The sequence below is a fragment of the Pipra filicauda genome, unplaced genomic scaffold (genome assembly GCF_003945595.2).
Source record: "Pipra filicauda isolate LSUMZ 115617 unplaced genomic scaffold, ASM394559v2 scaffold80_size11013439_pilon, whole genome shotgun sequence".
Classification (NCBI taxonomy): Eukaryota; Metazoa; Chordata; class Aves; order Passeriformes; family Pipridae; genus Pipra; species Pipra filicauda.
In genome coordinates this window covers 7,672,935-7,685,476 of record NW_024104987.1, presented here as the reverse complement: position 1 = coordinate 7,685,476, position 12,542 = coordinate 7,672,935, and the positions used below count along the sequence as shown (strand labels likewise).

Below are 12,542 nucleotides of genomic sequence, written 5' to 3'. Positions count from 1 at the left end.
CAATGGGACTCCCCATCCTGCCGTTCCCCGAGTCTGGTCACTTCCTAAAAACCCAACCCCCCCCAAATCCCTGCAGTTCAATGGAAAACGCTTGTTTTCCTGCTGAGTCCCTTCCCCCCGCTGCAACAAACATTTGGTATGCATATCCTTGAGTTCTCAGGGCTGGTTCTTTCAGAGTTTAACTATAAAAACCATCGAAATATTCTTTCAAAAAAGAAACTGAAGCACATCCTTCCCGTAAACGCCAAAATAATTAATGCAAATTTCCTCCCAATCCCTCCAAACACGTTTCGCCTTTCCCTCAGCCCAAACTCTTTGTCGAACTTGCCACGGAGCTCCGAACGGTTTTGTTTGCTGCAAACACACAGTGTGGGTGAGCGATGCGTTCAGCCCGAACGGGGCCGGGGGCAGCACCCCAGAACTGTCCCCCCTTCTCCCCTTTCCCCCCACATTTTCTCCCTCGTGGCGGATTAACCAGCGAGCGGCCCAGGGTGGGAGCCCGGCTTGACTTCAGAGCCTGAAGCTTCTGATAAGCATAAAATAACCCGCGGACTCGCTCGGGGGTGGCACCGTGGGGTGTGGGTGCTGCCGCTTGGGAAGCAGCCGGCGGTGAACGCACGTGTTTTTAGTCGCACAGGAAAGTTACAGAAAGGAGAACCGCGTTTGGGAGCTGTGGGTGGGTGGCATGAAAAAGAGGCAAAAAAAAAAAAAAAATCGCATTTCCCTGCTGGTCTGGGTGAATGTTTAATCCCCCAGCGCGGAGAAAAAGCAGCTCAAAAGTGCTTTTTTTCTCAGCAAGTCTGAACCAGTCAGCCCGGTGCCTCCTCCCTCCGGCTCACACCCTTCCTCCCACCGCTCCGGAGGAATATCCCAGCCTGCTCCGAGGTGCAGCTGGGCACCCAGGGCAGGACGGAGCCAGGACATAGCGGTGTCCGCGCCCACCGGGCTGGGAGAGGAGGGGAGAGGAGAGGAGGGGAGAGAAGAGGGGCTGGGAAGTTTTGTGCCCGGGACGGCTCCCACGCTGCCGCTCCCCTGCGCGACTCCAGCGGTTGAAGTGCTCGGGATGGGGTCCCCACACTGGAAAAGGCTCTGCCTTTTGCTCCTGGCAGGTTTAACATCCTCTCTGCTCCTCTACACTCACTACTACACTACGGTGGAGTCGCCCACCAGCCAGAGGATCATAGCCAGGTACGGGGGGACGGGAATGGGGGTGGGGGGTGGGAGGCAGGGATGTGTAAATCCAGCAAGAGGTGCCATGCACTGGGATGGGGAGGGGGAATTGGGGTGCCAGTGTGGGCCCCTTAGGGCGGGTTCTTCCAGCTGTGCTCCCTGGTCGTTGGGTGTTTGGGAAAATGTGCTCGCGGCAGGCTCTGCCCCGCTCCGAGGAATCCTGAGCACCGGCTCCTGCCCACGGCCGCCAGCCGAGCCCAGGGGTGCCCAGAGCGGGACCCCGGGGCCGTGGGGGTCTGCAGGGGTCCCCACGTGGGTGCAGCCCATCACAGTGGGGTCCAGGGGCGGCTGAGCGTCCTGCGCACCCCGGGCAGGATCACACCCCCTTCAGCTGCCCACCAAACCCAGGTGCAGGGCTGGGAGCTGGACCCGGTGATCCCTGTGGGTCCCTCCCAACTCAGCATATTCTGTGGTTCTGCGATTCTGTGAAACCCGCTGCGAGCCCCGCGTGTCCCCGCTGGGCTCATGGGAGATCCGAGCTGATTGTCCTGGGGGAGGTTTGGCCCCCATGGAGCTGCACTGACACCCCCCCCCCATAGCAGGGGGAGGGCACGGCTGCCCCCCAACCCTTTCGGATCCCCCGGGCTGCCCCCCTGGATCCCCGGACTGCGCCTCACGGCTCGCAAACTCTCAGGGTTGCAGCGTTTCCCAAACTCCAGCAATTTGCAATCCCTCTTCGTCTGCATTCCCTGCGTCCACCAACCTCCCCGAGCCCCTTCCTGAGCCTCCGCGGTGCCAAGGGATGGAGTGCTGGGGTTCCCCAGGGAGCCCCGGGGAGCGTGGATGAGTGGGCAGGGGGTGAGGGAGCCTGCACAGCGCTTGGGCTGCGGGACCAGCCGCCCTCTGCCCTGCAGCACCGGGTGATGTGCCAGGAGAGCGCTGTGAGTGTCCCTCACCTCCTCCTGGGTGCTCTTGGGTGCCCTCGGTGTGACGGAGCCCAGCTGCCTGGGTGCTGCCTGGGAATGGGTGTTGCTGTGAGGACTGGAGCTGGTCCTGCACAGGGTGAGCTGAGGGCAGACAGATTTGCTCTGGGAGTTGCTGGGGATGGAGTTGGATGGGCTGCCCTGGGGTCCAGATGCTGCCTCTTCCCCAGCTGGTAGCTGGGGGCTCTCTTTGCCCGATCCCATCTTGCCCAAGGCAGAGATTCCCTCCCCTGCTGGGCTTGTGGAGCAGGAGTATCCTCAGCAGTTTGGGCAGAGGTTGGCTGTGTCCACCCTTGGCTGTGCAGTGTCAGCTGGAACCACACAGTGCTGGGGGCACGTCACAGCTGGGGTGCAGAGCAGCTCCCCACAAAGAGCTTGATGTCCATGAGAGGGGAAACTGAGGCCCATGAGGGCAGCAGAACGTGCCCAGACACCACTCTGAAGCTAGGAATGGAAACCAAGCTGTGCCTTGGCATAGGAACCATGGCTCAACCCCAAACCAGGGTGTGGAGAAAAGCCATGAGATGGAAAACAGGAGTGGGTTCTCCCCACCACGTCAGGCTGCCACTTCCTAACCCTGCCTGGACCTGCTCCAGGTCACCTCCCCAGCAAAGCCAGCCTGGGCTCCAGCCCCGTGACTGATGGGACCAAGGGTCAGCTCATCCAGCCCCAGAGAGGAGCCCAGGGTGAGGTAACACAGAGCTGACCTGCTCTCTAAATCTCTCCAGGACTCTCCCCTTGGCTTCAATCCAACCTCTAAAGCTAAACCCAAATGAGTGGGTCCTGTTGGCTCCAATTCCCTGTGTTTATAAACATGATGCCCTATGACTGCTGCTTGTCCAGGCTGAACTGTGCACTGGAGGAATCAGCTCTGCCAACGGATGTGGGGCCGAGTCCGGAGGTGGAACCGGGATGGCCAGCGTTCCACAGGCTGAGGTGCCACCACAGAGCACTCACTTCCCGCTCTGCCTGCCAGCACGGGAAGGTCAGGGTGCTCACGTGTGGGTGCAGGTGACCATGTTTTGTGGGGAGGTTTGTGTGAGCAGTGCCCCCATGCAGATGAACAGGAGGGCGAAGAGGGGTAGAGGGAAGCTGATCCCCTGATGGATGGTGGTTGCTGCCAGCACCAGATCACCCCAGGACCAGATACCCACAGCAGTGCCAAGTCCCCTTCCAGCTCAGCCCAGAGCTGGTGGCAGCTCTGAGGTCCTATGGAGATGGGTGAAATGCCCTCGTCCCCCCAGAGCCAGCCACGCAAGGATGAAGGGAGCTGAATCCCTGGAGCCCCCAGGATTTGGCTGGGCACAGCCCTATCCCACTCCCAATCCCTGCCTGTCCATCTCTCCCAAACCTCACTGGTGAGCTGCCAGCTCTGCCTGTGGCTTTATTGTTAGGGCTAACAGGAAGAGCACTGAGCTCTGCCCAGCCTTTCCGTGCTGCTCCAGCTCTACACCAGGGAAAGATGCTTCCTGGAGCTCAGCCCTTCCCAGCAGGATGGAGCAAATGCCTCCAAGAGCAGGTTCTTGTTGTTACTTTGGCTCCCTCAAATGTGGGGCCCTGGGAGTGTTTTCTGAAGATAAGGCCAGTGTGTGTGCTCACAACACTCGCACACAGTGTTATCTTCCGGAATTGAAGGATGGCCTTGGACCAAAAATGTCACGTTTGTGAATAGCCAGATGGTGAGGGAGTGCACCCAGCCTGGCTGGCTCTGCTGCCACTGCCAGTGCTGGGGCAGCCAGAGCCACTCCTTCCCAGAGCCCCATTGTGCATCTGTTGGTCCTGGGGAACGTTGTCATCTTCTGAGTCAACCAAGCATCACGAGGTGCTTCACCACATCCTGGCGGGTGACGTCAAAGCGCTTGGCTCCCCTTCATGCCACTGATCTGCTTTCTGGTGGGGGGCCAGCTGCCCCACGCCCTTCCTGGCAGGGTTTGGGCAGTGGCTTTGCTGGGGAGCTGGCTCCAGCACCCACAGCTGGGATGTGAGTGCAGGGAGGTGCTGGCACTGGTTTATCAGTTCAGCACAAGTCCTGCAAGAAATGAGGAGCAAGTGCCACCCACTGTTTCTGGCCATGGGTGGGTCCCAGCTCCTGGAACATCATCATAAGCCAACCTGTCAGGCTGGCTGTGCCCACCTGGGTACACGTGGACTGAGCCCCTCAGAGCTCCCACAGCATCCTTGGAACCTCAGATAGTAGCACAGCACCCTCCCACTGCCAGTGTCCGGGGCTTTGCCTTGTCCTGCAGGCACTGGGTGAGCCACGGAGGGGTCTGTCTGTACCAAGAAACAAGAGTGGGAGAGCTTGGAGAGCTGGGGAGGGTCTGGGTGGGCAGAGATGTGCAGCTGAGCCTTGTGAGCATGATAGGAAGGGATAGGGAGGTGGTGGGGTTGGGAGAGGCTGTTTGGCTGCAGCTCAAGCCTGGATGTGTGAGTGAGGGTAACGACTTTGGGATTTGCTGGGGAGCTGCACTTCTGCAGCCAGGAAATGGCTGTGTGGTCAACCCAGGGCTTTGCATGCAGGGAGTTCAGTGCAAACCTGTTCTGGGTTTGGAGCAGAGAGGTTTCTGTTGGTCTGTTTGTTGGGTGGTGGTAGTGTTGATAAGCTCCAGCTGGTGAGGCACCTGGGCTGGGGATTGTCTGCATCATGAGATGGAGGCAGCAAGCAGGGCTGGGGTGAGCTCCTTGGATCCCAGGGCAGTTTGCCTTGGCTGAGCTGACTCTGCATCCAGGGATCTCCTGGTAGTTCCTGTGAGACACTTGTGTGGGTGAGCTTTGCTGTGATGGGTGTGCTGTCGGTACCTGGAATGAAAGAGCAGCCTTCGGTGTAGCCACCAGGTCTGGTAGAGTTTTTGATGGCCTTGACCTTGCTGTGCACAGACCCTGTGCTCCCCTTTGCAAGCCAAGGGAACAGGCAACAGGATGGGGTTAGTTGGATCCTTGTAGGGATACCCCAGAAAGGCTCTGCAGAAAGCTGCAGCTCCAGCATCTCCCTGGGATGGCTCAGTCTCACCTTGATGGACCCCTCTTGGGGATTTTCCTTCCCTCCTCTCTGTCAGCTCAGGTGATCCCAGGATGAGCCTCAGGGATGAGCTGGTTGTCTGCAAGGAGAGGTGGGGGTCACACTCTGCTGACCCCTGGGCTGTAGCACTGTGTTTGGAGTGGTGGGGGCTTTACAGGGCTCTGCTCCTGCTGGGGACCTGCTTTTCCATGGGACACCAAGGCAAGATGCCCTGGCTTGATCTAAAAAGCTGCCCTGCCCTGCTGGCAGGGCTCAGCCTCCTGCACAGGGAGACACCTTCCCGTCAGCATCCCCTGCCTGGAGCTGGCCATGCTGGGATGGTGCAAGGAAGGAGCTTGGACTAAACCCTGCTGGGCACTGCCTCCCCATCCACCCCTGGGGAGACGCTGCAGCCCCCAGTGCCAGACCCCCATGTCATGCTGTACCCCCAGGGTGGCTCAGAGCAGGGTTTGGGTGGCAAACAGGTCTGGATCCGCTCCTGGGCAGGCTGTGGGCACTGTTGGTGTTGACAGGGGCCGTGGCAGGGACAGAAACCCAATGCCTGCCCTGCCCGGCAGTGTCGCGCCGGCGGGGGCCGGGGGGGAGGCAGAGCTCCGCTCCCCACCTGCCTCTACCTGTCCCCAGGCTCCCAGGCAGAGATCCCGTAACAAGGGGCCCTTGTCTCCTCCACAATACCTCCCTTCTGGGCTGAGCACCTGCTGGCTGGGCTGGCGGCAGCGCCGGGGGGCTCTGAAGGGCCTTTCTGTGCGGGGATGAATGGGAGCCTGTTCCCCTCCGGTGGGATCCCACCTCCTGCTTGCCAGGCTGCCCCCAGCCCCAGTTCCCCCTGGGGGGCTGGGTCAGCTCTTCCTGGCCCCTTGGGGCTCAGGGTATCCCAGATTGCTCGGAGTGGGCTGCCCTTGCCTTTGTCTCCCAGTGCTAAATGAAGGATGAGGGCGTGCTCCAGCTGCCCCCATGGCAGATGAGGTCCCATATACCCCAAGAGCCTGCAGACCCTGGCTGCCGATTGCTTCTCCAAGTGTAACAACTAAAAGTGTCCTGCTGGCCTGTCCAGCTTTCCCCAGCCTTGTCTAACTTGGACTCGGGAATGGTGAGACGATGGGAAGAGACAGGGTGGTCTCAGCAGGATTCCCCCAAGGCTGCAGGCTGGGCTGGGTGTGATTTTTGGTGTGTGGGGCTCCTGGAGGTGGGGCCCACGAGGAGACAGCAGCCGCTTTTTGCAAAAGCCCCGTATTTTGCACGTCCGTGGTTCTCCCCTTGCAGAGTGACACACAGACAGGGACGGGTGGGCACAGGCAGTGGTGGAGGGGAGACAAGTGGAGGGGATGGCTGTCACAGGTGTGGGGGTGTTGGGGTGCTCAGTGTCACCTCCTCAGCTGAGCCCTCACTGTCTCGTCCCAGCCTGCTGCAGCCGGAGCCGCTGGTCCTGGCCCCGTCGGGGACCCCACACCGCAGATGGGCCCTTGGAGGCAGCTCGGAGAGGTAAGGAGGGAAAGGTGTCCAGCAATCCTGGCGTGAGCTGGGAGCCCCATGCCCACTGTGGGGTGCCCCAGTGCCCAAGTGATGGATTTTTAACTCTGCCATATATTTCCCCCACTCCAGTGGGAATTCCTTCAAGCCTTCTGCGGAGCTGGAGGAGCCCGAGCCCAGCAGGCAGCAGGTAATCATTAGCACAGTTATGTCCGTGGTGCCCCTCTGTGCTGGGTTTTGTTGGTAGAAGGGCTGTGTGGGGAAGCTGAAGGATGAGCAGCATCCTCTGGAAGGGGTTTGCAGGGGAGCAACCTTTTCCATCCACACAAATGGGTCTCCCCAGGCCTCCCTACTGCCATTCCCTAATGTGAAAGTTGGAGCCAGCATCACCCACTCCCTCCAATCCTGTGACTCCCGGTCCACCAGACCAGGCTGGAGACTCATGAGGATGGACCCAGGCTCTGGGGGGGGACCATTCTTGGGCGCTGGGACTGTTCTCATACAGCAGAGCCCTTCAATGGGGTACCCACACCTGAAGGTGCTGAATCTTTCACACTCTCAACTGACCCTGTAACCTCTGCTGCCCCCAGCCCCACTGAGCTGGGTGCCACAGGGTGTTTTGCAGCAGCAAACCAAGGCAGGGGGCAGTGCCCTGCCTGGGTGACCCAGCAGAACCTGTGATGGACAAGGAGCGTTTCTGTCCCTGGGTTTGTCCTCTCCTTGGTGCCTGCTGAGGGGTGGCAGACCCAGGCTGGAGGCTGAGCTGGGTCCTCCTCTCTCCCAGCCCAGGACCTGCCTGCACTCAGTGATGGCCAGAGCCAAGGCAGACCCCAAGTTTGGGGAGATCTTCCGCTTCGACACCCCTGTGCTGATGTGGGACCAGCACTTCACCCTGGCGACCTGGAACAGGCTGAGGACACGACACGTCCCCTACGGCTGGCAAGGCTTGTCCCTTGCAGGTACAGACCCAGCTGGGATGGGGGTCACAGCCGATGGGGTGATTTAGGATGTGGGGCAGTTCAAGGGGCTCGGGGACCCAGCAGAAGGGACTGGTGACATGAGACAGGCAGAGAAGGCAGAAGGAGCCAGGGACCTTGATCTCTCCCCACTTCACCTCCTGGGGCACGGGGTGGAGGGCATGGCTTTGCAAAGGCCTCTTGCTGCATCTTGTGACATTTTCCCTGAATAAAAGCTCCAGTGTGTGCATGATTATTAACTGGGGCTGGAGGAGCTTGGACAACCAGCTCCATTGTTGTGGATGGAGATTGTTTCCCTTCCCACCCCAAACCCACGCTCTGCTCTCCCTGTCAGCCGCCGGCTTCAATCCCTGGGCTGGGAAGTGCTGGGGACAGCAGGGGGGAGTGAACTGGTGGCCATTGCAAAGAGAAATTGTGAGGAGGGGATATGGCCAGCACAGGCAGCAGCATCAGCAAGGCTGGGGCTGGAGATGTCTGGATGTGACCCTGTGCCTTGCACGGCCTTGAGTGCTGCTGTTTGGAGCAGGGTTAGAACCATGGTGGGGGGAGCTGAGAGTGGGTGACACAAAGCCTGGGAGAGCAGGGACTGCCCGGGGTCCCCATATCCCGCCTTTAGGCCCCTCTCCTGCACAGGGATGGTGTGAGTTTAGTGTGCTGCTCCTGCACGTGCTCCGTGCTGTCGCACACTTCAACACACACGTGCTCACGTGGGCTGACACACCTTTTCCTCACTGACCGCTCCCATCCTGCTCCATTCCAGTGGTGGGCAGCACCCTCCGGCTCCTCAACGCCTCCGCCAACAGGCACCTCTTCGACAGGGCCGCCCTCCCCGGGGGCTGTGTCCGCTGTGCTGTGGTGGGAAACGGTGGAATCCTCAACGGCTCGCGGCAGGGCCAGGCCATCGACGCACACGACCTGGTCTTCAGGTGCGCGCGGGTCCCGGGCAGGACTGGGGCTGTGGGTGCTGGGGAGGGCCCAGCCCTGGACACGTGTCCTGCGCTTTTCCCGCAGGATCAACGGTGCCGTGATCAAAGGCTTCGAGGAGGACGTGGGCACCAAGGTCTCCTTCTACGGCTTCACGGTGAACACCATGAAGAACTCCCTCATCGCCTACGAGGAGTACGGCTTCACCCGGATCCCCCAGGCCAAGGTGACACCCTGAGGGCTTGTTGGGCACGTGGTCCCGAATTGTCCCTTGAGGCTGGGCTTGCCCGCGAAACCTTCTCCCTGTCTCGGGAGCCCTCAGTCCTTGCCAGCCTGCATGGGCACTGCCCTGTTAAGCCCCTCCAAGTGCCACATCTGTGCCCCCACTGCAGGACCTGAAGTACATCTTCATCCCCTCGGATGTGCGGGACTACGTCATGCTGAGATCGGCCATCCAGGGCAGCCCAGTGCCCGAGGGCTCGGACAAGGGGGATGAGTGAGTAGCCCCCCAAAAGGCCCCCCAGCACCTTCAATGATGCAGGCATGACTTGCCTGCCCTCACCCCAACATCTGCCCCTGCTGGGACAAACCCCAAGTAGCTCCAGGACTCCTGTGACACAGTTTTGCCCTTCTCCTTGCCCTGCTGCAGGCCACAGAAGTATTTTGGACCGGAGGCATCTGCAGAGAAGTTCAAGTTGCTGCATCCTGATTTCTTGCAGTACCTGACAGCAAGGTGAGGATGATGAGGATGGTGGCTGCTGTTCAGCTCTGCTCCAGGCTGGACTCAGACCGCTTGCCTCTGCTCTCTCCAGTATGGACCAGTGGCTGCTCAGCATCAAAGTGTGTTCCCAGTCCTCCCCAGACAATGGAACCACCTCTGCCCTGCTGTTTGCAGACAAGGCTGAGGCACCTCTCCCCTGCCGCTCCTGCTCAATGCAGCAGAGTTCACATCCCCTCCTACACCTCTCTGTGGTCACCTGGCTCCCATTCCCCAAAATAAATTACATTTTGTCCCAGTCTAACAGGAGCAGAGGTAGGGTCTAACGGGAGTGTCTTTTCCTGCCTCTCATGAAAGCAGGCATCTGGGTTAGGGTGATTCCAAACAGCAGAGAGGTGCCTTTTACCAACCTGCAGCAAATGAGCTCAGCCTTAGTAGCAGTCACCAGAGAATCCACCCCAGTCCTGTGTTTCACTCGGTGTTCCTGCCTTACCAGGGCCTGGCATCACCCAGTGCATGGTGGGGGCTGGATGGGTGCAGGTCTGGGGGCTGTGGTGCCATGCCAGCTGTGACCCCCCACCCCTGCCATGTCCACTGCCAGGTTCCTGCGATCAGAGATCCTGAACACCCAGTACAGCTCCCTCTACATGCCCAGCACAGGTGCCCTCATGCTCCTCACCGCGCTCCACACCTGCGACCAGGTAAGAGGCCACGAGATCACCTTCCTGCTGGAGACGAGGGGATTCCCCCTGCTTTGGCTGCTGTGGGGCTTCTGGTGGGGACCAGCCTGTTCTGGTGGCTGTCCTACATGCCCCCTGGAAGGTGGGGGGGGGGGGGCAGTGGTGAATAGACCACCTGAAGTAGAGCCCTGACCCCATCCTTTGTCTGTCCCTCCCCACAGGTCAGTGCCTACGGGTTCATCACTGCCAACTACGAGCAGTTTTCAGATCATTATTACGAGGTGGAGAAGAAACCTCTGGTGTTTTATGCCAACCATGACATGATGCTGGAGGCAGCGCTGTGGAGGAGCCTGCACCGGGCCGGGATCATCACCCTCTACCAGCGGTGAGGCCGGGAGGTTGCCCACAGGGGCAAGTCCAAGGACTCCTGTGGCTCTTCTCTTTCCCGAGGGCCACCTTCTCTCTCCCGAGGGCTCTCCCCAGCTGGTCGGCCAGCCCGTGGAGCAGACCTGCCACACTGCAGCTGGCAGTGGCGTGAGGGTTAAGGGGGAAGCTGAAGCTGGTAGAGAAATGTTGCCTTTCCTCAGGGATCTCCTGAAATGTTTCAAGGCTCAGTGTGATTGAACATGGCCTTTGGGGCATCAAGAAGCACCACAGCATGTGGCTGTGACCTGCCAGCCCCATGAACATGGCTGTGGGGCAGCAGTGGCCCCTGTGGAGCCCAGGAGGGGCAGGATGATGCTGGAGTTGCTGGAAAACACCTCGCCATCGTGCTCCAGCTCAAATGCTCATCACCGTGGTGGCACAAGGGGCAGGATGAATCTGTGGACTAGAGACCAGATCGTCCAGCTGATAAGAAGGTGGTGTGTTTGGAGAGCACCTCTCCTAGACTGCAGAAAGGCCCAGCTGCAGCCAGCTCTGTTTGTGTGTGCTGCCTTCCAGAAGGATCTGTTTGTCTCCGTGATCAGTGGCACAGACAGGGGTGTGGCTGCCCTCTCCTGTGACAGACACACAGCGTGCCCCGTCACTGACCCCTTCTCTAGGTCTGGTGTTTTCAGACAAGGAAGGGTTTTAAAAGCCATCAGCTAAGAGTAGGGTCACAGCAGCTCAGCTCAGCTGGGACACCAGGAATGTGTCCAGCCCCTGAGCAGCCCGGAGGTGACACTGGACTGAAGCCACACGTGTGGCACTGAGTTTGTTGGGCCTTTCTTGCACAGGGACCCAGGGTTGTGGTGCCCTTTGAGAGGCAGTCCCGTGCCAGGTGAGTCACAAGTGATCATCACTCTTTTTAATTTCCTCCCTAAAGCCCCAGGGAGGTGAAGGTCCTGAACCAGCTCTGCTCAGGGAGACCCAAGGGGGACACTCCTCCAGCTGGAGGGTGGATACAGAGCAGTGTAACCCAAGACACTTCCCCACTTTGTGTAATCACATAAATGTTGAATGGTTGTTTTCTTTAATGCCTGTTTCTGTTGTTTTGATGAAGGGGGGGGGGCGGTGAGAGCCCCCCCCCTCGGGCAGCAGAGCAGTAGCAGGTAGTAGAGCAAACCCTTGACTGGGGAACAGCCCCAGAGGCTGATGGGGATGGGGGCAGGTTTAATCGTGAAGATCTGGGCTGGCAGGGAGGCCCTGGTAGCTCAGAGCATGGCCCTTTTCCACTTGGAATGCTATTTGCTGTATGAGGTTGCTGTACAGAGATGGCAAAAGATACCCTGGCCATGAGCCAGGGAACCTCCAAACCCCCTCAAGCTCCCAAGCAGGCTGTTTCCAGCTGGTTCAGCTACAGAAGGTTAGGCTCCAAGCCTGCTTCAGATGTAATCTCTAGCTTGGGGCCCACCTTGTGTTCCCACGTCTCAAATTAACCTTTGTTCCCATCAGAGCCACCTCACACTGGTACCACGGCAGCCTGTTAGGCCTGTTTTGTGTTCGCACTCAGCAAAAACCTCTTTCGTGACAAGAATGAGCCTGATCCTCACATCACCTGCCCGACGCTCCAAAACCTCCTCAAACCAGCTCTGGCCAAACCTCAGGTGACATCAGCAGCACCTTGAGACACAGGGCAGGAAGAGCAGGGTTTAGAGGGAAGTGCTGTCCCAGGGCAGCATCCTGCCTGGAATCATCCAGCTCATGGGCAGAGCTGTTTGTGCACATCAGAACCACACCATGCATCTTCCTCTCCCTTCTCAAAAAAGGGAGGTTTCCCAGCCCAGGGTGGAGCCTAACACTGGAGTTTTAAGGACTTACCATCAGATGAACCTAATGACTCTACTACTGCCTCTCACCCCCTTATCTCTGAGCTCCCAAGCAGACCACAAGAACCGTTTTTGTCACCAGACCTGGCTTAGCCATAAGTAGTTTTGTCCCCAGGAATTGCTTTCCTTCAACTTTCAGCATGTGCACACACTGAAGTCTTTGGGTATCAGGTTTGCTAGGAAGGGTAAGCTCACAACTGCTTGACTTTCAGGAAATGTTTCAATCTAAAATCCTTTCTACCTGCACAAAACCATTTCTGTCCAAGCAGAATCACAGAATCGCTAAGGTTGGAAAAGACCTCTTAAGAGCATTGGGTCCAACCTTCACAAAAATAACTAAACAAAACCCAAC

The 12,542-nt window shown here is 58.9% G+C and overlaps 1 protein-coding gene across 1 annotated transcript; it reads left to right on the top strand.

The window, feature by feature from the left end:
• Positions 1–847: 847 nt before the first annotated feature.
• Positions 848–11,382, top strand: ST6GALNAC2 (ST6 N-acetylgalactosaminide alpha-2,6-sialyltransferase 2). Its single transcript, XM_027730223.2, has 10 exons — positions 848–1,188; positions 6,574–6,654; positions 6,775–6,832; positions 7,427–7,601; positions 8,380–8,545; positions 8,631–8,769; positions 8,936–9,039; positions 9,193–9,276; positions 9,863–9,962; positions 10,163–11,382. Exons 1-10 carry the CDS (start codon positions 1,064–1,066, stop codon positions 10,328–10,330), a joined length of 1,200 nt encoding a protein of 399 aa, XP_027586024.1. The 5' UTR covers positions 848–1,063; the 3' UTR covers positions 10,331–11,382.
• The last annotated feature ends 1,160 nt before the right edge of the window (positions 11,383–12,542 follow it).